The sequence below is a fragment of the Musa acuminata genome, chromosome BXJ1-9, assembly GCF_036884655.1.
Source record: "Musa acuminata AAA Group cultivar baxijiao chromosome BXJ1-9, Cavendish_Baxijiao_AAA, whole genome shotgun sequence".
Taxonomy (NCBI): Eukaryota; Viridiplantae; Streptophyta; class Magnoliopsida; order Zingiberales; family Musaceae; genus Musa; species Musa acuminata.
The window spans coordinates 38,491,232-38,515,938 of record NC_088335.1 but is presented as its reverse complement, the minus strand read 5'-3'; the positions used below and the strand labels follow the sequence as shown (position 1 = coordinate 38,515,938).

Sequence of the window (24,707 nt, the reverse complement as noted above, 5' to 3'; positions counted from 1 at the left end):
AAATTTAAAAAATTCATTAAAAGAAACAAGTTTAAGCATGACACAAAAAATAAACTTGAACCCAAAAAGGACCAAGTTATTTGTTACGAGTGCAAAAAGTCGGGACACTACAAAAGTGATTGTCCCCAAGTCAAAAAGAGAACATCAAAGAAGACGCTCAAAACAACGTGAGATGACTCGAGCGCGTACGAAGAAGAGGAGTCCAACACCGAGCAAGTTGCTCATTACGCCTTAATGGCCATCGGAGAGGAGGTAACGAATTTAATAGATGCAGATTTATCATTTGATGAATTATTAAATGCCTTCCATGACTTATTTGATGAATGCAAGATTATTAGCAGAAAATATAAATTGCTAAAAAAGGAGCATGATAGTCTTACTTGTAATTTCGATAAGTTAAAAACTGAATATCATGATAGTTTAGGTTCATGCATAAAATGTCATGATCTAGAAACTCTCCAAAAGGAAAACTTGCTACTTAAAGACACTTTGAAAAAATTCGAGGTTGGTAGCAAATCTTTGAACATGATCCTTGCAAACAAGGGTCACGTTCCCAAAAGAAGTGGAATCAGATTTGTGAGAAGTCTTTACCAAAATCCAACCACCTTCATAAAAGGCCTCATCTTACATGTTCGACACCAAAGCAAATGCAACTTTTGTTGTAAACTTGGACACAAAACGCATTATTGTCTATTCAAGAAAATTAGTCTAAACAGATTAATTTGGGTTCCTAAAGGAACTATGATAAATTCTATGCAACATGATAAAAAATATAGATCTATTTTTGAGGCACCCAAAAGCAAATGGGTACCTAAAGATCATCTTTTCTTGTAGAAACCTATACCATCGCAAGCTAGGAGCAAGAGATGGTACCTTGATAGTGGATGCTCAAGGCATATGACCGAAGATCCATCTCAATTCTCTAAGCTCACTAGCATAGACGAAGGCTATGTCACCTTCGGAAATAACAAGGGTAAAATCATTGGCAAAGGAACCATAGGTAACAAATCTAACTTCTTTATTGAAGATGTTTTGTTAGTTGATGGTTTAAAACATAACCTCTTGAGCATTAGTCAATTATGTGATAAAGGATATATTGTCATATTCGAATCTAATGCTTGCATCATTGAAAAACTACACAAAAATACGTCTATAATTGCATTAAAACAAAATAACGTATACACTATTGACATCAATGATTTGTGTAATGAAATATGTTTTTCGGTTTTGAATGAGGATGCTTGGCTATGGTATAGAAGATTAGGTCATGTTAGCATGAAACTAATCACTCAAATATCATCTAAAGAACTTGTAAGAGGAATTCCTCATATCAAGTTCATCAAAGATAATGTATGTGATGCTTGCCAATTAGGTAAACAAATTAAGGGTAGTTTCAAATCTAAGAATCAAATAAGCATCTCTAGGCCCTTACAATTGATCCATATGGACTTGTTCGGACCAATCTCTACATCAAGCCTAGGAGGTAGCAAATACGCCTTCGTCATTGTGGATGACTATAGCAGATACACATGGACTTACTTCTTAAAACAGAAAAATGAATGCTTTTGATATTTTACTAAGTTTTGTAAACTTGTTCAAAATGAGAAGGGTTCTATGATTTCGTCAATTAGAAGTGATCACGGTGGTGAATTTCAAAACCATGATTTTTAAGAATTTTGTGAACTCAATGGATACAACCATAATTTCTCTACTCCTAGAAATCCTCAACAAAATGGAGTAGTAGAAAGAAAAAATCAAAATTTACAAGAAATGGCAAGAACCATGTTGAATGAACATAGCCTACCCAAATATTTTTGGGCTGAAGCCATAAACACTGCATGCTATATTTTAAATAGAGTTCTAGTAAGACCTTTACTCACCAAAACTCCCTATGAGTTATGGAACAACAAAAAAACCTAATGTTTCATATTTTAAAGTCTTTGGGTGTAAGTGTTTTATCTTGAATGAAAAAGATAACTTAGGAAAATTTGATGCTCAATCCGATGAATGAATCTTTCTTAGTTATTCTTCGGTTTCTAAAGCTTTTCGTATCTTCAATAAAAGAACTTTAATTATTGAAGAATCCATTCATATTGTTTTTAATGAGATTTTCAAAATCAGGAAAAACTATTTTGATGATGATGTTAATTTTGATTCCTTGAATTTAAATGAAACCCCATCTCCAACTAGCAACTTGGATGCATCCACTTCCGAAACATCCTTACCCAAGGATTGGAAGTATGTAGATACTCATCCTAAGAAGCTAATCTTAAGAGACACATCAAAGGGGGTTCAAACACATTCTTCTCTTAAAAATTTTTGTTCCAACACCGCTTTTCTCTCCCAAATTGAACCCAAATGTGTTCACGAAGCCATGAAAGATGATTCATGGATTATCGCAATGCAAGATGAATTAAATCAATTTTAGAGAAATGAGGTGTGGAAGCTTGTTCCTAGGCCAAATGACCATTTAGTTATTGGTACTAAATGGGTTTTTAGAAACAAGCAAGATGAATATGGTATCATGGTTAGAAACAAGACTAAATTAGTGGCCAAAGGTTTCAACCAAGAAGAAGGTATCGATTACGAAGAAACCTTCGCTCCTATGGCTCGATTAGAAGCCATAAGGATGCTCCTTGCCTACGCTAGTAGTAATAATTTTAAGTTGTTTCAAATGGATGTTAAAAGCACTTTTCTTAATGGCTTTATTTCCGAAGAAGTCTATATTGAACAACCTTTTGGATTTGAAAATAATAGCCTCCCTAATCATGTGTTTAGATTAACTAAAGCTCTTTATGGTTTAAAACAAGCTCCGAGGGCTTGGTATGAGAGACTTAGTTCTTTTCTTATTGAAAATAATTTCACAAAAGGCAAGGTTGATACTACATTGTTCATCAAGAATTTTGAAAATAATTTTCTCATTGTTCAGATTTATGTTGATGTTATTATCTTTGGTTTTACGAATGAATCTCTTTGTGAATCTTTTGCTAAAACTATGAGTCTTGAATTCGAAATGAGTTTAATGGGAGAATTAACATTCTTCTTAGGCTTACAAATCAAACAACTAAGTAATGACATCTTTATTAGTCAAACTAAATATGCTATGAATTTGCTAAAAAAGTTTAATATGAATAGCTCAAAAGCTATTAACACTCCTATGAGCACCTCCACTAAGTTAGAAATTGATGAAAGTGGAGAAAGCTTCGATCAAAAAACTTATAGGGGCATGATAGAAAGTTTACTTTACCTCACTGCAACTAGACTAGATATCATGTTCAGTGTAGGACTTTGTGCTAGATTTCAATCAAACCCTAAGATATCTCATCTCAAAGCAGTTAAAAGAATACTTAGATATCTTAATGGTACCACAAATCTAGGATTATGGTACCTAAAATCAGAGGATCTTGAGTTAATTGCTTATGCTGATGCGGACTTTGCTGGCTGTAGACTAGATAGAAAAAGCACATCAGGAACATGTCAATTTTTAGGACATGCCCTTGTTTCCTGGTCATCTAAGAAACAAAATTCGGTTGCACTATCAACAACCAAAGCTGAATATATTGCAGCAAGTGCATGCTGTGCACAAGTTGTATGGATGAAAAACACCTTAGAAGATTATAAAGTTCATCTTAAAAATATTCCCATTAAATGTGATAACACAAGTGCAATATGTTTAACAAAGAATCCTATACAACACTCAAGAACAAAACATATTGATATTAGACATCACTTTATACGAGATCATGTTACTAATCATGATGTAATCATAGAGTTCATTGACACTAAATATCAACTAGTTGATATTTTTATAAAACCTCTAAGTGAAGAATAATTTGATTTTATAAGAAGAGAATTAGGAATGTTGATGTGTCCGAATACATAAACTAGTTGAAATTATTTTTCGGACTTTATTGATTGATTGATCAATTTCACTTAATTGCTATGATGATTTTACACAATTACATGTTAGAAATTATGTGTATGAATATAAAAATTTCCATGATGATAAGCATGTTTTGTCTTCATGATCATATTTGAAAATCAATAGCACAGTCTCGTCCGAATGCATGAAAGTCTTAATTTTGTTTTCGGATTCTCTTAAAAATCGAAGTTTCTCGATATATTATCCTCTTCCGGACTTAATAAAGCATATGTCATAACGAGTTTAATTCTCATCATTGTTGACATATGAAATGCATCTCTCATACACCTATGTGAAGAATATTCTTTAAAGAAATGGATTTAATAAAATGATTCATGATTATATGAATTATAGTATTTTTACTAACAAGGATTCGTTTCTAATACATATCTTGATCCTTGTGAAAATGAAGCAAGATTTAATCTCTCATCAATTTTAACTTCATTTAAAGTAAACTCACAAATAGATGGTGGAGATGCGGGGTAAAAACAGAATTGATATCTCCATGTCATGATTGCATAATTGACTCACTATTGAAAATGACATGAACCAAGGCATCACACTTATGCTCAAAATTCGCTTATATTGTTCTCCTGGTATCACAATTACCATGCTTTTTGTTGATGACAAAGGGGGAGAAATATATGAGTATTAATGTCATACTTGCATCACCAAGAGATATATGAATTACTATGCTATGATTGCTATAATTTGCATTATGCCTTGTTTGTATCATGTCAAGATATCAAACAAAAAATCTTACTTCCTAGTTTTACATGTTGATATCTTACAATATGATGAATTCTACTATTACCATCATTCAAACTTGTAATGTAAAATTTGAAAATGAATGTCAAGCCTTGACATCATCTTCAGAGAAATACATCATGATGGGAATCATGATGGGAGTATTGATAAGTTTAAATGATTTTAACTTATCAATATGTCTCTTGAATTCAAAGGTTTTGAATTCAAGAATGACTTATCTCAAGTATGGCATATAGATAGGGGGAGTTAAAGTTAACTCCATTATCAATTGATTGTCATCATCAAAAAGGGGGAGATTGTTAAATCTCGGATTTTGATGATAAAGTCAATTGTCATTTGTTATCTAATCTATATATTGAGATAAGTGTGTAGGATTAACTACGATGAAAGTAAGATATGCAGCAGGAGTTGCGCCGGAGTCAAGACAATGATCACGTTGGGAGTTCGAGAGTTCGACGAAAGTTCGGACAGTCGTCGGAGGTTCTACGGGAACAAATCCGAGAAGTCCATGAGCTTGCCAAAGAAGCTCGTCGGAACTCGCCAAGTGGATCGTTGCAAGTCCAGGAGTTTGCCGGAAGTCCGCAGGAGCATCACCGAGGGTTCATCGGATGATCGACGGAAGTTCGCCGGAAGCTCGCTGGAAGAAGCGATTGACGCACCAGAGCAAGTTGCAGTAAATGTCTTAGGAAATATCGTAGTTAGCACAATGATTAAGTTGGAAATGGGTGGTGATCCCATTAACTTAATCTTGGGACAATTGGGCCCCTGAAAAACCTAAATTGGGCCGAATGGATCAACCCATTCAGACCTTGATTTCTGCTAGGCGGTCGAACCACCGCAGCCAGGCGGTGGCACCGCCTAGGCTCAGTCTCCGAGCGAGACTGGGCGGTGCAACCACCCCTGACAAGAGGTGGCACCGCTTGAGCTCGGTCTTCGAGCTCTGGCAGGAGGTGCAACCGCCTCAGTTAAGCGGTGGCACCGCCTGAGCTCGGTCTTCGAGTTCTGGTAGGAGGTGCAACCGCCCTTGACAAGAGGTGGCATCACCTAGAGGCTCAGTCTTCGAGCTCTGCCAGGCGGTGCAGCCGCCTCAGTCAGGCGGTGCAACCGCTAGATCCCGGAATTCCGAGAATTGACAGTTTTGAGCTCGGAATTCAAACTGGGTTGGGGCCTATAAATACCCCACCCTTTCAGCACTGAAAGGGCACTCAAACACACCAAAATTCTGATCTTATTCTATAATTTTTAGAGCTCAAAATTATTGTAAAAGCCAAAAGTTCTTCTCCCTCTTTTCTTCCAAGTTCTGATCTTTAAAGAGAGGAGAGAAAATTCTATAAGGGTTGTCTCCTAAGCCTGTCAAAAGGAGTGAAACTGTAAAAATGTGGTTGGCCTTCGCCTATTGAAGGAAGGCCTCTAGTAGATGTCGGTGACCTCATCGGTGGAGGAAGCCAAAAGTGGATGTAGGTCAAGATTGACCGAACCACTCTAAATCTCAGTTTGCATTTACTTTGAGCATATTATCTTTACTGCAAACCTCCTCAAAAGCTTACTGCTTTCTGCGCATATACGATTGGGTTTCAAGCTTTGCACTTTCCGAATCGGCGTTTAGACGTAAATCAGTTTTATCGTACGATCATCATATTTCAGTTTGCATTACGTTTTGATTTCTATCATAACTGCAAACTGCCTTTATCTTTAACTACATCTCGCTTAATCAAGTGATTTACGAATCAGCATTTAGACGTAAATCAGTTTTTTCGTACGAATATCATATTTCAATTTGCACCTACTATCTGATTTGAACCATAACTGCAAACTGCATTTATCTCTTTGCTGCATCTCGCTTAATCAAAAGTTAAAGTGATTTACGAATTGGCTTTCTTACTGAAATCACTTTTATCGAACGAACGTAGTTTTTTTTTTTAATCGTAGAAGGTTTTTCGCTGCACTAATTCACCCCCTCCTCTTAGTGCTCTTGATCCTAACAATTTCGGCATGTCGTTTGATCTTTTGACACTTCATCTAAACCTTCAATACATCGTCCTTTCCTTCGGCATATTGTCCGATCTATTGGTATCTTGACATTTCCATGATGCTTGAACTTATAGTACGAAGTCTAATATATACTATGTCAACCAATCCCTTAGCTCGATGTTTAATTTTTGATATGATACTTTTCCCGAAATAATGTTTGATTCTCTTGTTTCAATAATTTACTCTTTGATGGTTCAAGTCCATGATTGAAGTATTTTCTGTATCACTTATCTTAAAAATATATTAGTCCATAAACTTATCAATTGAGTTTATCATCAAAATTTGAAATTCAATAATAATAATAACTATAAAGTATTATAGAATAAATAATATGATAACTAAGAAAGCACATAGTGCTAAAGTGCTAAAGGGAGGGTGTCACACAAGAGAGGGCGATGAAGAAAAAATGTGTGATTCATGCATTTTTTTTATTTTACACGTAAAAAATAAATTAGTTGTATATAACTTAATAATAACTAATATAAATTATTAAATTATGATACATATTACCTGTACTAGGCATTTCATCTGCTTTCTTACCCCAAAGTACAAGGGATCTATATAATGATGCTATTCTATTTATATATAAAATTAAATATTATATATTGGATATATTATATCCAAAATTTAGGTGATAAAATAGAGAGAGAAATTTAAACATCGACATATTTGTGAGTTCAGCACCATTACATTCCAATCAAATAATATGTCTAACTAAAAAAATTAAAATCAAGTATGCTTGATAATATTTGGTGTACTACTCTACAGCTTTAAAATTCTGTTAAAATAATCTAAAAGCTTCTTCCATCTTATGTGATAATCAGATGGGAGTAGACAAACAAGCATCCGTTCAGATATTTAAAAGATAAACAACATACATAAAAGTTGAAAGAAGTTTTCAGGTTGTCTAATGAATTGAAGTACTCTTATTATATCTTATTATTAGTCTTCTCATCATCTCAAGCCCTAAAAATTACTTATCTACAAAATTGAAGTGCCCTGAAAATTACTCAATTAACCTATCATTTGAATATCCATAATTACATTTTGACAATTGAATTAAAATCTAATCAATTAAAGGGGGAGATAGATAACAAAACTCATGAAGTGCTCATGATCTGTCAATCCACGACTTACATCTTTACACGATAATTTATATCATATTGCATCTTTAATTGAATTTATATAATATCAATTTAAGTGCCCTAAAAATACTATACTAACTTGCATCTTCACAATTTAACTATTAAATTACCTCAATAGTTAGACATTAGAGGATAATGATTAGAGGGGGAGATATTAGTTGGAGGCTTACTGGAGACAAGTCATAGCTTATAACGGTCTCATTAGTCTCATATTGAAAATGGACATGTCTGATTAATTTAGTATTATCAACTTCAAATATTTTGATTAATTGTTTGAGCCTAATAAAGTTAATATACTAATTAATTTATTAGGTCTGAGTCATGACATTTAGTATCAGAGTCGATTTAATATTTGGACATGGTAAAAGGGCTCGAAAAAGACTACTCATTATGACGTGAAGTCAATGCACTAAGATTATCATTGCCACCTACTCTATAGTTACACTCGTTCTATATAGCCCACAAGTGTAATCTCTATGTTTTAAGTTTAAAATCTAACCTACAACAAACTTAACTTGGGACTGAGGCGACTTACATTTGACTTGATTTGCAACCAATTTGACCTAATCCGAGAGAATTGATCTAAACCAAACTAAGAACCTGATCTATTCAAACTAGCTCATAGATAGGCCTAGCTTGAACCAAATCAGTTCAAGGGTATTAGTGAAATTTTAATCAAAAGGGGTGTCCCTTAATAAAAACCAAATATAGGAGCTCCATTTGATAAATTCTTATTATTGGAGTTTTTTTTATAAATTACCCAAATAGAATGAATCTTACTATTTATAGTTCTCTTTTTACTAACCATAATGTATTATAGCAATCCCTTAAAAAATAATAAAATATTATTTTATTATTTATAATCCTAATATTATCCATTTTAATCTTTTTTTTCTCTCACACAACCCCTTATTTTATCCTCACCATTGCTCGTCAATGTCACACATTGTCCCCTTATTTTATTCTCACCATCATTGCTCATCAATGTCGCACATTATCCCCTTATTTTATCCTCATTATGCGAAGAAAAAAAATAAAAAAATAAAAAAAAAATAAGAAAAAAATTACCAAAGAGATATTTTAAAAATATTAAAAAAATAATTAAGAGTTGAGTATTCAAAACCTTAACTATTTTTTTAAAATATTAGCTAATATAGTTGGTAAATATCACGTAGTTCAAATCTAGTCTTTCTTATTTATCTTTTGTCAAAAAAAAAAATAAAAAAATAAAATAGTAATATCTAATTTCTCGACTTACGCACTTGTCCACCCCATATTTCAACCTGACTCTAAACTTTGGGCCCGGTGGGGCCAATGTGGTCCCCGGTCCTTCCATGCATTGTGGTGGTCCGCTTGGCGCTCCACCACTATAAAAACTAACCCACTCGGCTCTGTCGTTTCACGGCGTGCTGTCCTCTGCATACCTCTCTGATCTCTTCCTCTCGGTCTCAGCTTCGACGAGGAAGACCGCGTCATCGCCAATGGCCGGCGACGGTACGTAACCAATACCCACTTGATCCGTCCGATATCCTAATTCGATTATTTTTTCTCTGTTTTCTTCCTCAAATCTTTTCTCCTTTTGTCGATTCTCTCTTTAAATCCCTTTTCTTGAGTCCCGATTTAGGAGAAAGAGGTCGACCGATGAAGAAACACAAGACTTCCTCCTCCTCCTACTCCAAAGTGAGTTCAATCGGTTGATTATGAAACCCTAATTTTGTGCCCTTGTTCCGGAATTCTAATTCTCTTGGTCGAGTAGGCGGTTCATATGATGGAAGAAGAGGACTTTAATGACTATGGCAATGATTTCGACGACGATTCCCGGGACGGTATTCGATATGTGCTAAATAAACGTTTTGTTGGGTGAATTTGCTGATTATTTTTCTGTTGATAATTGTGGAATTTTTGAATGGGTAAGGCGAGAGCGAGATCAAGAAGAGGGATTTCACCCAGCTGGAGCTGAAGCCGGATCACGTGAACAGGCCGCTTTGGGCCTGCGCTGATGGCCGGATCTTTTTGGAAACCTTCTCCCCTCTCTACAAGCAAGCCTATGATTTCCTCATTGCCATCGCGGAGCCCGTCTGCAGGTATTGGGGTTTCGTTTGGAGCGTCAATCTTTTCTAGGCTTATTTATGCGTCTTCAATCTTGAGATCTTTATTCGTAGGCCCGAATCAATGCATGAATATAATTTGACGCCGCACTCTCTGTATGCTGCGGTTTCTGTTGGTCTGGAGACTGAGACCATCATCAGCGTCCTGAGCAAGCTGTCGAAAACTAAGTTGCCAGCTGAGATAATTGACTTCATCCATGGATCTACTGCTAACTACGGCAAAGTTAAGCTCGTGTTGAAAAAGAATCGGTATTTTGTCGAATCACCATTTCCTGAGGTAATATTTTTCAATTTTGAAGATCGGTAACATTTTTTTGCCTTCTCTTTGCAAATATTTTTCTTGCTATTGGTGCTAAGAACTTTACATTCATGAATGCAGGTATTGAAGCGATTGCTTAAGGATGATGTCATATCAAAGGCACGGATTAATTCTGAGGTATTTAATATTCTTTTCTATCTTTAAGATTATTGAATGGAAGCTTGCATTCATGAATTTGTTCAATCATGTCAATATGTAGGTTGTTCCTTATTTCTTTAGAAAACACATATGCATTATTTCTTCATCGGTAGTTAAAAAGAATCATATGCAAGTATGATTCCATTATTTTATTTGGGAATATACAAAATCAGTTCCTTTTTATGGATTTTTCACATGAAAGTAGTGCATGGCTGTATGCTTAGTCAGTCTTGTCAAGTTCCTTCGACACTTTGTAGTTTTGTAGAGTTCTTTTTCAATACATCTTTTTGCCCTGTTCTCATTTGCAATACCTTTAAAGTTTAAAATTTCTCATCGACTAGAGCTTCTGATAATTCATTCTTTAGGATTTGCATGGTGCTGAGACATTCACAATTAGCAAATCTGTGCGTGAGATACAAGGTGGTCATGAGGACTTGCTGAATGGGGCTGACTTGGCTGCTGCAGCTGAAGAAAAGGAAACTCATTCATTTGAAATAGATCCTGCTCAGGTGCCTTACTTTTATAGCACGAGTATCTTGCTACAGTTGAAACTTTGTCTGTAATGTCATCATTTTCAAATTGCAGGTGGAGAATGTCAAGCAACGTTGCTTGCCAAATGCTCTGAACTACCCTATGCTTGAGGAGTATGATTTTCGGAATGATACAGTGAGTCATATCTCTGTTACAAACTTGATTGAGCTTTTTAAGAATCAAATTAAATTCTAGTGAGTCATATATCTGTTTAAAACTTGATTGGACATTCCAAGTATTTAAATAGTAAGGTGTCAATTTTTTCTGTTTATAACTTGATTAAGAGTACTGGACTGACACAAGCACTCTTCACAATGTCCAATGGATATTGTGTTTATCTTTTTTTACCTATTTTGTCTTAAACTAACAAAATTTATTCCACTGATGCATACTCTGTAGTCCATAAGCTGATTACGACTGCTAGAATATTTGGTTTCATAAGTAGGACACGTTCACATTCAACTGTCAAAAGAATGTTGCATGATTTATTTCATACTAGTAGATATAGTTACTTCCACGTACTATCAACATCGGGCACCTCTTCCATGGTTCTGCTTAGTCTTATTAACAGAAAAAGAAAGGGAAGGGGTAAAAAGGCAATTTTCATATGTTTCTATATGGAAGAGATTAATATTAGGATGCCTGATACTTAAGCACCTGTTTGGAGTTTGGAGAATCAGTTTTTTTGTCTTTCCACTTGTTGCTTAACATATTGAGAAAAAGATGCTGCAATAAGTTGATTTGTTGCCATTCCTCTCTTCCATAAAGGCAGGGGTCAAAGAATTATGAAACTATAGGAGAGATACATTTCGCTGTGCCTCCATTTTTGCTTTTGCTCACAGAAGAACAAGAAGCAAGATAATAATTTACATCTATAAAGTATTGATATCTTTATCTTGAGTGTTCTACACAGAGAAATATATTGTACTATCAGTTTGTCTTCTGAAAGTTCCACACTTGAGCAAAAATATTTTTCATAAACTAATTTGCTTCCTAATATGGACATCTCTAAATTGTCATGTAAGTGCAAATTTCTCCACTCTGATTATAGGATGATGTATTTTAGTAGCTTCCTTGAGAGGTATCATTATGCTGTGAATGTTTGGCTTTTTTGGTGAACTCTCCTTTTCCTTGTTTATATTGGTATGCCATTATGATTGTTGCACACGTAACAAATGAGGGAAAATTGTCTTCGTCTTCCAGGTGAACCCTGATTTGAATATAGAATTGAAACCTCAAGCCCAACCAAGACCATATCAAGAGAAAAGTCTCAGTAAGATGTTTGGAAATGGTGAGTACTTTTTATGTACATGTCATCTGCACATTATTGTGCTTGTAACACAGCATTGATGTCTGCCTAATTTCCAGATTTATAATAGACTAATAGAGAGTTACAATTATGTGCTATGTATTTCATTGAGGCTTTTGTTTTGCTTGCAATTGTTAGTTGCTCATTATGCACATGAGATGTATCAGGAAATAGCTTTTATGGTTTGAGAAATTTAGTTAAATTTTCTGTTTGATCCTTTGTTTATTTATCTCATACACTTATCTGGAAGTTTACAGTAAAGTACTGTTATCTTCATGATGAACTTTATGTTATCTCATTCTTTGTTTTCATTGCATATTTGGGTAACCAACTCCTGAATATTTGGTCATTGCAAAGAATTAGTTACTAAATACAAGTTCCTCAGCATTATTCCTTCGAGCTGCCATCTCTTCCGCACTTCTTGTTTACCCCATCCCTTTATTGTATTTCATGTAAGTCCAAGCCCTTCTTTACCCCATCTCTTTATTGTATTTCTTCTAAGCAGCTTAGCTTGTTGTAGGCAGTTTTTCTGATTGTCTATTTGTTTTCTAGTCATCCTGCTGGGAAAATAAACCATGAAATTCATTTTGGTATTAAATCTGAGAGGATTCCCATTTTTTAATTAAATTATTTTTCAAGTCTTACTTGCAGATAATATGCCCCCACATTTTCCCTATGCTTGAAAAATATAAGAAAAAATATTATTTCATTTCTTTCCTCTCTTTTATAATCTTTTTTCACATTATCATTTAAAAAGTCTGTCCCAGTGAATCCTTCCATTGGATTAAAGCAATCAGGAAATTAAAATAGACACTGATTTCTCCTGTTGCTTTAGGTTCTCATTTTGTTGAACTTCAGTCAACACTTCCAATATGAAAAGAATGTTTAAGAAAAATAATTTGAAATCTGTATTGACAGTTAAGCTTCTAGGCTAAGCACTAATTTTACCAAAACCTCCTTTTTCGGAATGGTAAATTGAAGAATTTGTATTGTTATGTTTATTAGGTGTATCCGATTTGCTCTCATAGTTGTTGTTCCCTATCACATGATATTACTATTTTCAGTCAATAAATTTGAAAACAGTTGCATACTGAAAAAACATGACTGAGTTTTTCTTGTTAGTTTCCAAAAGATGAAAGATACTGATCATCTAGCTTTCCATGTTGTTTGACATAAAATTTATAGTATTTTATAATTTCATCTGAAGCACCAAATTTTCAAGACAGTCCCATCAAATATGCTACTTGCAAAATGTATGTCAAAATGCCTGCTGAAATTGGGACTTATACTGTGCATATTTTTTCCTCAAGGTTTTACATATAGTTAGTTGTTTAATATCTTCAGATTATGGAAACTGTTAAATCAACTAGTTGAGTATTAACTAATTTTCTTAATTTTTTTAATGGAAAACTGCAGGCCGAGCAAGGTCTGGCATCATTGTACTGCCTTGTGGTGCTGGAAAATCTCTAGTTGGTGTTTCTGCTGCTTGTCGTGTAAAAAAGAGCTGCCTTTGCTTAGCCACAAATGCTGTTTCTGTAGATCAATGGGCTTTTCAATTCAAGCTCTGGTCCACCATCAAAGATGAACAGATCAGTCGGTTCACATCTGATAACAAGGAAAAATTTCGTAGTTTGGCTGGTGTAGTTGTGACCACTTATAACATGGTTGCTTTTGGTGGGAAGCGATCTGAGGATTCTGAGAAAATCATTGAAGAAATACGAAATAGAGAGTGGGGACTACTTCTCATGGATGAGGTATGTTTTCTCTTTTATAAATTTTAGGTGGCATTTGGTTTGTCATTTAAATTAGAGTCAGAATAGGAATCAAAATTGGAAAAATAATGGTTCATGTTTGGCTCATGTACTTTGGAATCTGACAAATCTGGCAGTTGTATAACTATATTTGTTTTGATAAACTAGTTTTGTTTATACTAAGATCTGATGTTTTAACTCTGTTTGTCTACCCAATAAAGTTATTAGATAAATTAGACATTTAAAATACCCCACAAATTTATTGGTAACCATGAATTTCCTCATCAGTCAGAATTTCAAATACCCCAAAAGGGAAAACTACATTCCCTAAGAACAGAAATTGGTATCCTATTCTTGCAGCTGAACACTGGGAACTGAAAAGTCATTTCAATACCATTTCTAGTTCGAATTATCAAATCTCTAGCTCTAATGACATCTTTAGCCGAGTGGATTTCCAATTGTCCATCCAAACATCATCCATTTGTTTGAACTATGGGAAATTATTTTATTGATACTTCACAAAAATATGATATGCTGGCTCTTGTCCTTTTTTGTTGTTGCAGGTGCATGTCGTTCCTGCACACATGTTTCGTAAAGTTATCAGCATAACTAAATCTCATTGCAAACTTGGGCTTACTGGTTAGTGTTTCTTGTGTATATATATATAATTCTTTCTTTTCTGTATAAGCTTTTTATTTGTTTTGCTGAATTGTCTTTGGTTGTTATTCAAGCAACCCTTGTGAGAGAGGATGAACGCATAACAGATTTGAATTTCCTTATCGGACCAAAGTTGTATGAGGCAAACTGGTTGGATCTGGTAAAAGGAGGATTTATAGCTAATGTCCAGTGTGCTGAAGTCTGGTGTCCCATGACCAAGGAATTCTTTGCAGAATATTTAAAAAAAGAAAATTCAAAGAAAAAGCAGGTTTGTCATTTTCATTAGATATGCGGTAATTAATCTAAATGCGACCTTGTGTGTGGTATCTTACATATGACTTTTGATGCTTTAATCTGATTATTATTTTGGTATAGTTCTAGGACTTTTATGTACCAACAATATGTTAACTTTTTATTTCGATATATATATGTATATATATATATGTATATATATATATATACATATATATATATATATACATATATATATATATTTGACTTCTCATGCCGATCGGGGGCGTTGGCCGGCGGCTTGGCACGTGTCGCCTCGTATCGACGTGTTGAGTGTTGACGGGGCATGTCGATGACAGAAAAAGCCCCAAAAAATTTGAAAAATAGGAAAAAATTAGATTAGGGTTTTTTATTTGAAACTAAATGTAAGTTTACTATAATTTCATTAAAAATCATCTAAATTCGGAAGGAATAGCTGCATGTATCTTTTCTGGGCTTTGAGGAGCTACGTTTTGGCATGTTTTGAACCATCCTTCCATTGATATTGAATTATTTACAAAGATATGACTTGAATTGTTAGAATATGAGTTAACCTTTAAGATTCAAATAAATCAAGAAATAAATAGATCGATCGATGGATATACCTGGTTCTACCATAAAAATGAATGATGGTACTCTACTGGTGGTGAATCGGGATCTTTAATCTTATGTATTTGTATATCAATATGGTATGCTTATCGGATCCAATCCAGAAATTGCTCTTACGACATGTGGTATATAGATACATCATGTACCATTGGTACATCAGTGTGGTGATGATTATAGCTTGAATGTCGTGAACTACACGTGTTCGAGGTAGCTCTTGAGGCAAGTATAATTGTGGCATGTATTGGTGCGAAGGTTGGAGAATGTCAGAATTCTACTTTTGCCATTGTCCTACTACATATTATAAGACTGATCAGCCTTGGAAAAGAATGACCAACTATCACCGTACTGTTGTTGGTCTCTCAAATTTGATCCAATCCACAAATCGCAATTTTGTTTGAGTTTAAGATAGTGAAAATGTGAGAATGAAAGAGATGTGAGTGAGAATGAGTCTGAGAGTGTTGAAGAGTGGAAGAGAGTAAAAAGCATTAAAAGGAAGGGAGGAAAGGGTTTAAAAACCCTTTGAATTTGTTCCAATGGTCAAATTGACCGTTGGAAGGGATCAAATCTGAGCTTTTGATCAGTATCAGTCAAAATTCGATCGTTACCGATTAGTATAGGTTAGTAACGGTCAAGTTTCAACCGTGTTGCTCGGTACAGACTTTGTATTGTCTGGTACAAGGCGGTCCACTTGTTGGTCACCTGTTGGACCGGTACGTATCACCCATACTGTACCATGTCGGGCGGTACAACAAATCCTATATATATATATGTATATATGTATATATATACATATATATATTAATGTATATACATATATATTACATACATACAAATATGTATGTATGTATGTAAACTTATTATATTGGTATAAATGTTTGAGTTAGGCCAAGTAAATTGTAGATCCCTAGATCTGATCAGGAAGATGTGATCCTTAAATAGAAGACTGATAATTCATTTTGTGGAAGATTGAAGAACAGGTAATGTAATGCAGGCAACAGGAGTGTTGTGGATGTTACATGATGCTATCCTGCATATTATGGGTGCTTTCTGGTGATGAAATGTGTATTCAATCACATCTTTTGTCATAACCTGAACTTCTGAAATAATGTAAAGTCGCCTCATTTTCACTTCAAGTGGAACTCTACCATAATCATGCACTAGCAAGTTGATTTTTTGTTGGTAGCAACTTGGTTCCTTTTTAGGTGGAAGTTCTGATGGTTTCTGGATAAAGGTAACGATGATCATGGATTTGCAGTCATTGTCCATTCTGGTTTTTCTTGAGGTTTAGAAAGGTTTGCGTAGCGGCATTATTGAGGCTATGCAAATTCACAATTTAATTTTTTAGATGTAATTATGCATATGATGATTTGTAGCTTATTTCTAGAGCAGTTTAGTTTATTAAATCACATGTTTGTTGCTGTCTTACGTAGTTTATCAAATCAGGTTTCTGTTGATATCTTAGTCAATTATCTTGATTGGCACATGAGTTTCTTGGATTCAGAAGACAGTCATCATACTCACCTCAAGCAAAAAAGTCCAATCTGATAACAATTTCCCCCCTAAAAGAGACTTAGCTGGATCCATATACTGTCTGGGAGTACCATATTTTGTGATTTAGTTGATACTATCAGTTCAGATCACTATGTTCAGGGTCACCTTTCTTGTTACTTTCATTCTCCTCTTACTAGGCACTCTATGTGATGAATCCAAATAAGTTCAGAGCTTGCGAATTTTTGATTCGCTTTCATGAGCAGCAGCGTGGTGATAAGATTATTGTATTTGCTGATAACCTCTTTGCACTTACTGCATATGCAATGAAGCTGCGCAAGCCCATGATCTATGGTGCAACCAGGTATTTGGGGACTCTGATGATGTTGTTCTTGTATTTACATTCATTGTCCTTGCTCTTTGTTTCATTATCGTGCATCTTTCCTTTGTTATTTTTCAGCCACAATGAGAGAACAAGGATTCTTGAAGCATTTAAGAATAGCCCTGATGTCAATACAATCTTCTTGTCCAAGGTTTGTGCATTCTGGTCCTGACATTAGTCTATTTACTTTTTCTTTTGATGGGGGGATATTGTTACTTGGAAGTAGAGGTTGTGCCTCAATGGTACATATTGGTCTAATCATATTCGAGCAGTAGAAAAAGCATAGGGGAACCATCTGAAGATTGAATTAGCATATGCCTGAGTCTCATGTTATATTCTTCCTAACTATCAAGTCTGCAAGTAGTCATGGAAGCCTAATGCAGAGTGGTTCACTAATATTTGCCACAGAGCCTGTTTGCATTCTTCATGTGTGAATTAAGGGAAAGAATCCTTGATATCCATGCTTTAATATGCTTAATGGCGACTTTTTTTTCTACAGTCCATATACTCTCATTGTTTACCTTTTTTTCTTGTTTCATATACAAGTGTCCTTGAATGCACATTTTGACTTCCTAACTGTTCTCTTCTGTCTTATACAGGTTGGCGATAATTCAATTGATATTCCAGAAGCAAATGTGATAATACAGATTTCTTCTCATGCTGGGTCACGGCGTCAGGAAGCCCAACGTTTGGGTCGTATTCTTAGGGCAAAGGTACTTTTGTTGTTGCTAGATGACAAGGAAATGAAGTTAGGATGACCAATTTGTATATGGTGTTTGACAATTCAACAACTTATTCGTAAATTTAGTTTAATTTCATATCTTGAGATTAGAAGTGGACTTGCAACTATTATCTGGCTTGTTATATAAGAGCTCTGATTTGAGCTTGCATCAGCAGGGTTTACATGCTTATATATGGGCTTGTTTGCGTCTTGTCATCAGAATCTATTGAACTCACGTCTTGGACATAGCTTTTGTTTATTTGTGTGTGTCTTGAATTTGTCTTCCAGGCAATTCAGACCTAATGGCACTAGAGCAATGAATTTATTAACTTGGCTTTTAAGTTGGGTAAGTGGAATCCAGATCAAGCTGGTGAGCTTAAAAGCTAAAAGGGCTGTTATTAGCTGGACAGGGAAAGCCCTAAAATACTTAGAAGAGCAGATCAACATGAGTATCATGTGATTATCATCTAGCATTCAATGGACTATGGCTTCCACCTTGAGAAAATTCATTTTCAACATGTTTGGGTGAATAAGAAGTTACAGTTTTGTGTTATTGGACTTCTACAACATGATGAAATCAGAAATAAACACTTCTTACTGTAGCTTTCAACTAATTATCTTTAAATATTTTTATTTATACAACTCAAGGTCACGATCATCTGAATATAATGACAGTTATATATCTCCGGATCTTTCATCTCTTCTTTTTCTTGTTTGATCTAACATTCTGAATGCAACTAAGACTGACGAGCATATCCATGCAACATCATGTCAATCTGCTTAAATTTTAGTGAAGCATTTACATTTACCTGAACTCATTTTCTTGTATTTACCTGGTATGATTCTTTTGATTCTAGGATTTCTGAATTATCTGAAACAATGTTCAGAAATATAACTTGTCATAGACATATCTATGTCTATTCTGTTCTTTTGTTATTAGATGTAATCATAATGGGTTGGTATACTTTACACTTTACCATTGGATATCATCATTTATTAGTCATATGTTCAATGGTAGATTTGTTTTGCCTTATAATGTTCTTATCTTGTATGGTGCGCTTGTCATTTCACCTTTTTGATTGAATTTTTAAGGTGTGTATGCTGAATTTGCTTTTGTTTAAGTGTTTGATGTTTACTGTATACATAGGGCCGACTTCAAGACAGAATGGCAGGTGGAAAAGAAGAATACAATGCCTTTTTCTATTCCCTTGTTTCCACAGATACACAGGTTTGTTTGTTTTTCCATTTTTCTTTTGTTTTTTTGCTTCTCTTGGTCACTGGCTTAAGTTATGGAGCAGTCATGGATTATTTGGTTATGATTTATTAATAATTGGTCTTTCTACTTGTTACAGGAGATGTATTACTCTACTAAAAGGCAGCAATTCTTAATTGATCAAGGATATAGCTTCAAGGTGGTACCCACCCCACCCACCCCCCCCTAAAATAATCTATTTTCATGTTTGTAGAGGCTTACAAATGTCAAAACTTATTTGTCTGTGTCCTTGATCTCCAGCTTTGATTTGCATCTTTTCGTCTGATTCACAAAGGGCACAATATCAAGTCACCACCTTTTATTTGTGTTATATCTTCTTCAATGCTGAGCTAAATATTTAGTAATATCTTTGTTGATTTTTCAGAATGCAAGACTAAATTCTTCAATTTGGTGTAATTGCATGTATCGGTTTTTGTTTATCCTTCGGTTTTCTTGACCTGTTGATTGAATTGAGATTCTATATAATCAATGGAAACTATGACTGTTGCAGGTAATCACCAGCTTACCGCCTCCTGATTCAGGCGCTGAACTCAGCTATCATAGCCTTGAGGAGCAAATTGAACTACTAAGCAAGGTATTTTCAATGACTCTCTGGTTAAAGATCAATGCTTTACAGTTTAATATTATAAATATTAATGGCAAATTTTTTTATGACAGGTACTGAATGCGGGGGATGACATGGTGGGTCTGGAGCAGTTGCAAGAAGATGCAGATGATATTGCTAATATTAAAAGCAAACGCTCTGCAGGATCAATGAGTGCTTTCTCCGGAGCGACTGGGATGGTGTATATGGAATACAGGTATGCCTTCTTATCCTTTTTCCTTTAGTACTATTTATTAAATTTTGGAATTGTCGATCTTATCAATGAGTTTTCTTGTTGCTAATTTTTAGCACTGGGAAGAGCAAGCAGGCTGGGCATGGTTTGAAAAGTAAACCAAAGGATCCCTCAAAGAGACATGTATTGTTTAAGAAGCGATTTGCCCCTTGAAACTGCATACAAAATATAAATGGCTGAACTTGGCAAACATAAATTGTGAGTGAAAATTGCAATTTTACTATTATGTGTATTAAGCAAGTTTAGTTACCTGTATGTGGTACTTTGCTTGATAGTGCTAATTTTATCTTTTTAGAATGAGTTACCAACCCTTTTGAAGCTTTTAAGAACTAATATTTAATTCAATTAACATAGAATCTGATTTTTTAAAAAACCGTTTGTTGTTTGCTTTAGGGTGACTTGTATTATTGTTATCATAATCAGGATTTAAATCTTGTTCCAAAACCTAATTTGATCTTTTAGCTGACTGGTAAACTATTAGCATGGTTGGGCATATGGCGTGTCAGTAGACCCTTGAGCTGACTGGTTTTGGTTTGTCCAGGAGAGGAGAGAACTATTGAACAAGACAAAAAGGATTTGACAGTGGGGAGGAGGCAGAGGGTAAGAGAAATGAAAGAGAGTTGTAGATACAGATCGAGAGATAAAGAAAAAGAAGAATTGATAGCTATTATAAAAAAAAAAGATATTGGTGCTGGTCTCTTATTGTCCTGTTCACTAGGCATACTGAGTTTATCAAATGGTACAATCCAAGGATTGAAATTTTGTACCGTATTGGAGTTTCGAGGTTTGCTTGGTATAGTACGATACTGTGTACTGAGCACTATGCTAGGGCGTACCGAGCGGTACACCTAAATTTAGCCGTAATATCTTATGAAAATACCTAAAAATAAAGAAAAAAGTTAGAATATGGTTTTGAAGTTAGAAATAAATATAGTAATAGTATAAGTTTAACAAAATCAATGTAAATTAGGTAAGAATAGTATCACAAATCTTTTTCGAACTTTGAGAAATGGTCTTATTCAAGGTTCGTATTTCGGTCCGTTATGGATTGTGATCTAATATAAGTTAAATTACGATGAAATCATCATTAGATACACTAATCACATGATTAACATAGTTAATTACCCATTAATTACTTTTCTTTCAACATTGTAAACATGTCAAATACCCTAATAGGTAATAAAAACATTGAATTGACATAAAGTCGATCAAATTTCGATTAAATCATCATTAAAATGACTAATCGTAGTATACAATAACTTTAATAAAACCTAATTAAACTTATTTTACTTTCATAAATATCTTTCAATATTTAATATGCATGAAATATAAATATTTTACCTATTAAGTGTCTAATTTCGAATTAATCAATATTAAACACACTAATCATAATATTAAAGATCTTAATTACTCTCTAATTAAAAAAAAGAATACATACCTCTTGTTTTGAAAGTTCTTTCTCTTAATCTTCCTAAATTAGCCTCGATTCAATTCACAAATCGTTGTTTTGTAGAGTTTAGGAGAGTGCAAATGTGAGAAGTTTGAGATAGTTTAAGATAGTATGAGAGTGAAGTGGAGTGAAATAGGAGAGAAGATGAGTTTAAAAACCGATAAGAAAGGGCTCCAACGGTCAATTTGAATGTTGGAGAATTGTTATCGATCGGTAACAGTTGATTTCAACCGTTACCGAGTGATAATGGTCGAAATCTATCGTTACTGAGCTGTGTCGGGCGGTAACGGTCGAAATTTCGACCATGACCGCCCGATATAACCTCGTATCGTCCGATATGGGGTGATGTTAAGCGTCTCGCCCGGTAACGAGCGGTCCACATACCAGTATGCTGTCGGACCGATACGTACTTCCCGTACTGGTATGGTATTATTCGAAACTGTAAACCTTGGTACAATCCATAGTGGACCAGTTTAAGTGAAATTGTCCAATCTGCATCTCAGTTGGCTGTTCGACTGGTAATACCAGCTCGTATCAACCAGTGAATTTGCTATTTTGAACCGTGATTGTTACAATGTTGAACTGATTTAAAAATATTTAAGGAGAGTATGGATACACCAGTCAAGTAAATTGAGTGGTGATTGATCCATGATAAAATAGAGGACATCAAATAGTTGGGACCTTGTGTCTTTTTGTTGTACTTGAAGGTTATCCTACTTTTCTCTTTTAGCCACTGAGATGATTTCTATAGTTGTGATGGTAAAAATCGATTCCTATGCACTAAACATGTTGTAAAACCCATGTTTGTGGAGAATGGTTTTGTGTACGTGCCGATACTATCCATGACCTTCAAATTCAGCTTGTGCTTTTGCTTGATTTGTATATTATATATATATGCCATTGTCAAATTATAACATACAGGTACACATTAGGAACTTTGCTTGTTTATGAAAAATGTTGTGTATTCATTTTGTACCCAGTCCTAAGCTTAGAGAAAGGAGGATTGTATCAGATTAGCTAATAACTGATGCAAAATTGTCAGATCAAACAAGAACTTGGACCTTTACTGATAGATGTTAGGCTAGGGTGTCTTAGGCCAGTGACATGTGGCATTATCACTGTTGCATTCTTCAAAGGGAATAACCATGTGGGCTAGGATGTCGAGTGGAAATGAGCTGTTGGAACCTTATGCATATACACTGTAACAAAGGGTTCAAATATTATTTTGGATTGCTCCAGAGCATGGATTAACAGCAAGCTAATATTGGCAACTTTTGATTAGGAACTCCTTAAGGGAAGGAATGAGACTGGTAGATGTAATGTTTTCAAGAATAAAATATAATTTGCTTGCAGAACCTTGGTACGAAAAAGGTTGACAAAACTGGAATTATTGTGGTAAACAGGAAAGGAAAATAATATAAGATCATTCTCTGTAAGATTAAAATAAAATATTGTAGAGGTTAACAGACAATGTGGAAGAATTTCTTATTGAAAATTGTTTTAGGTGAAATGATAATAATATTTTTGCCAGTCCCCATAAATAATATATTGTAAGTTTAAAATAAAACTTTTCTGAAAATTTATATGACATAAAATGTGAGAAACATGGATATAATGAATATGAAAAAGGATGAAACAGAAGATATGATTTGAGATTTTGTTTTATCTTTGATCTTACAATTTTCAATAAACAAGTCAAAGCTACCACCTATCAAATATGAAAGGTTAAAATTAGTCAAATGGTCATCTTTCTTATTAGGAATACATATTGTCACATGCAAACGCTCGAAAGCTAATTTTAATGACCTTTAGTTCACAACATTGATTAAGAGATTGAAGTTGGGTAATGTCAAATGTCAAACAAAAATTTGGACGCTAAGGAATGATTATGACATATCACTTCGACAAAGCTCAAGAGGAGGTGAACCTTGGGTCTGGCCATAAACAGTTGGGAGCAGTAATTAATTATTGTAGTTGCTGTTGCTACTTTAGGCTAATGCTTGTTGAAATATGCTATTGTAGTTTAGTTTGTTTATCTTTCTTTCCATTTTGTACACTATATGTATCTGAGCATTATTCTGTGACGGTAAATTGTATTAGTGTAAATTAGAGTCAAATCAATTGTGGGTTTGTAAGTCAATGACAATTCATTTAGTAGCTGTTCTGTATCCTTTCTCATAGCTAATTACTTCATAAATTGTGCTTATTATCAGCCATTGCTCTGACCTTTCATTCTGGTTAATTCAACCTTTGGGTTCTCTTCAGATGTCACATTTAGTTATTTATTTCTTTACTTGAGAAATAATTGCTCTCTTGAGTGGGAAATTAGTGCACATTAGCATATGAGACAATACCTTGTAAAGATCTGATCAATTGCAACAGAGTTTGATAATTCCTAATTAAAATATTTAGAGGTTGTTTAAGCAGTGGTTAACAGCACTCTTTAACGTGGTTTCAGTAGCTGTAATCAAATTGGTAACATCTACGGATCCGCAGAATTTTGAAGCAAGTTTGGAGTAGAGAACCACCTGAGCAGTTCTGATACCAGCACAAGTATCTTTATTTGATATGGATAAACACCTGAGCTTCGACAAATTGAAGATATCTACTTCAATAGATGAGACGAGCAAACAATAGACTAGGCATGGTGCTCTCTGGAGAATCTTGCTATAGAATTTGGCAGCTTTATCTGTAAGAGTTCCGTCAAGGTGAGTGGCGTATGTGACATTTGAGTTGTTACCATCTATGTATGTGAATCTGAATATAAGGTTTCGGAAGCTTTACCCTTTATGCTGTATGCAATTTAGACCAATGGTTCTACCACTCTAATTGATGATATCCCGCACTGATAGTTTGGGGTCAGCATACGAAGGTTGTTAAGTTCTGTTGGCAGCCGTCACTTCCAAATACATTAGTTTTTTATTTTAATTTGTGTGCCTAGCAGAAATTTTCTTTGGTTTTCTCAAGTCTTTTGTTTCATTCTATTTGCAGCCTATGAA

The 24,707-nt window shown here is 34.6% G+C and overlaps 1 protein-coding gene across 1 annotated transcript; it reads left to right on the top strand.

The window, feature by feature from the left end:
- Positions 1-9,260: 9,260 nt before the first annotated feature.
- On the top strand, positions 9,261-24,573 carry LOC103973317 (general transcription and DNA repair factor IIH helicase subunit XPB1). The gene is made up of 21 exons (XM_009387846.3): positions 9,261-9,360; positions 9,491-9,546; positions 9,623-9,692; positions 9,782-9,950; positions 10,029-10,251; positions 10,354-10,410; positions 10,797-10,940; positions 11,017-11,097; positions 12,166-12,253; positions 13,688-14,025; positions 14,586-14,661; positions 14,754-14,947; positions 17,247-17,410; positions 17,507-17,579; positions 18,028-18,141; positions 19,297-19,377; positions 19,502-19,561; positions 19,913-19,996; positions 20,080-20,222; positions 20,315-20,456; positions 24,167-24,573. Exons 1-20 carry the CDS (start codon positions 9,348-9,350, stop codon positions 20,409-20,411), a joined length of 2,325 nt encoding a protein of 774 aa, XP_009386121.1. The 5' UTR covers positions 9,261-9,347; the 3' UTR covers positions 20,412-20,456; positions 24,167-24,573.
- Positions 24,574-24,707: the final 134 nt, after the last annotated feature.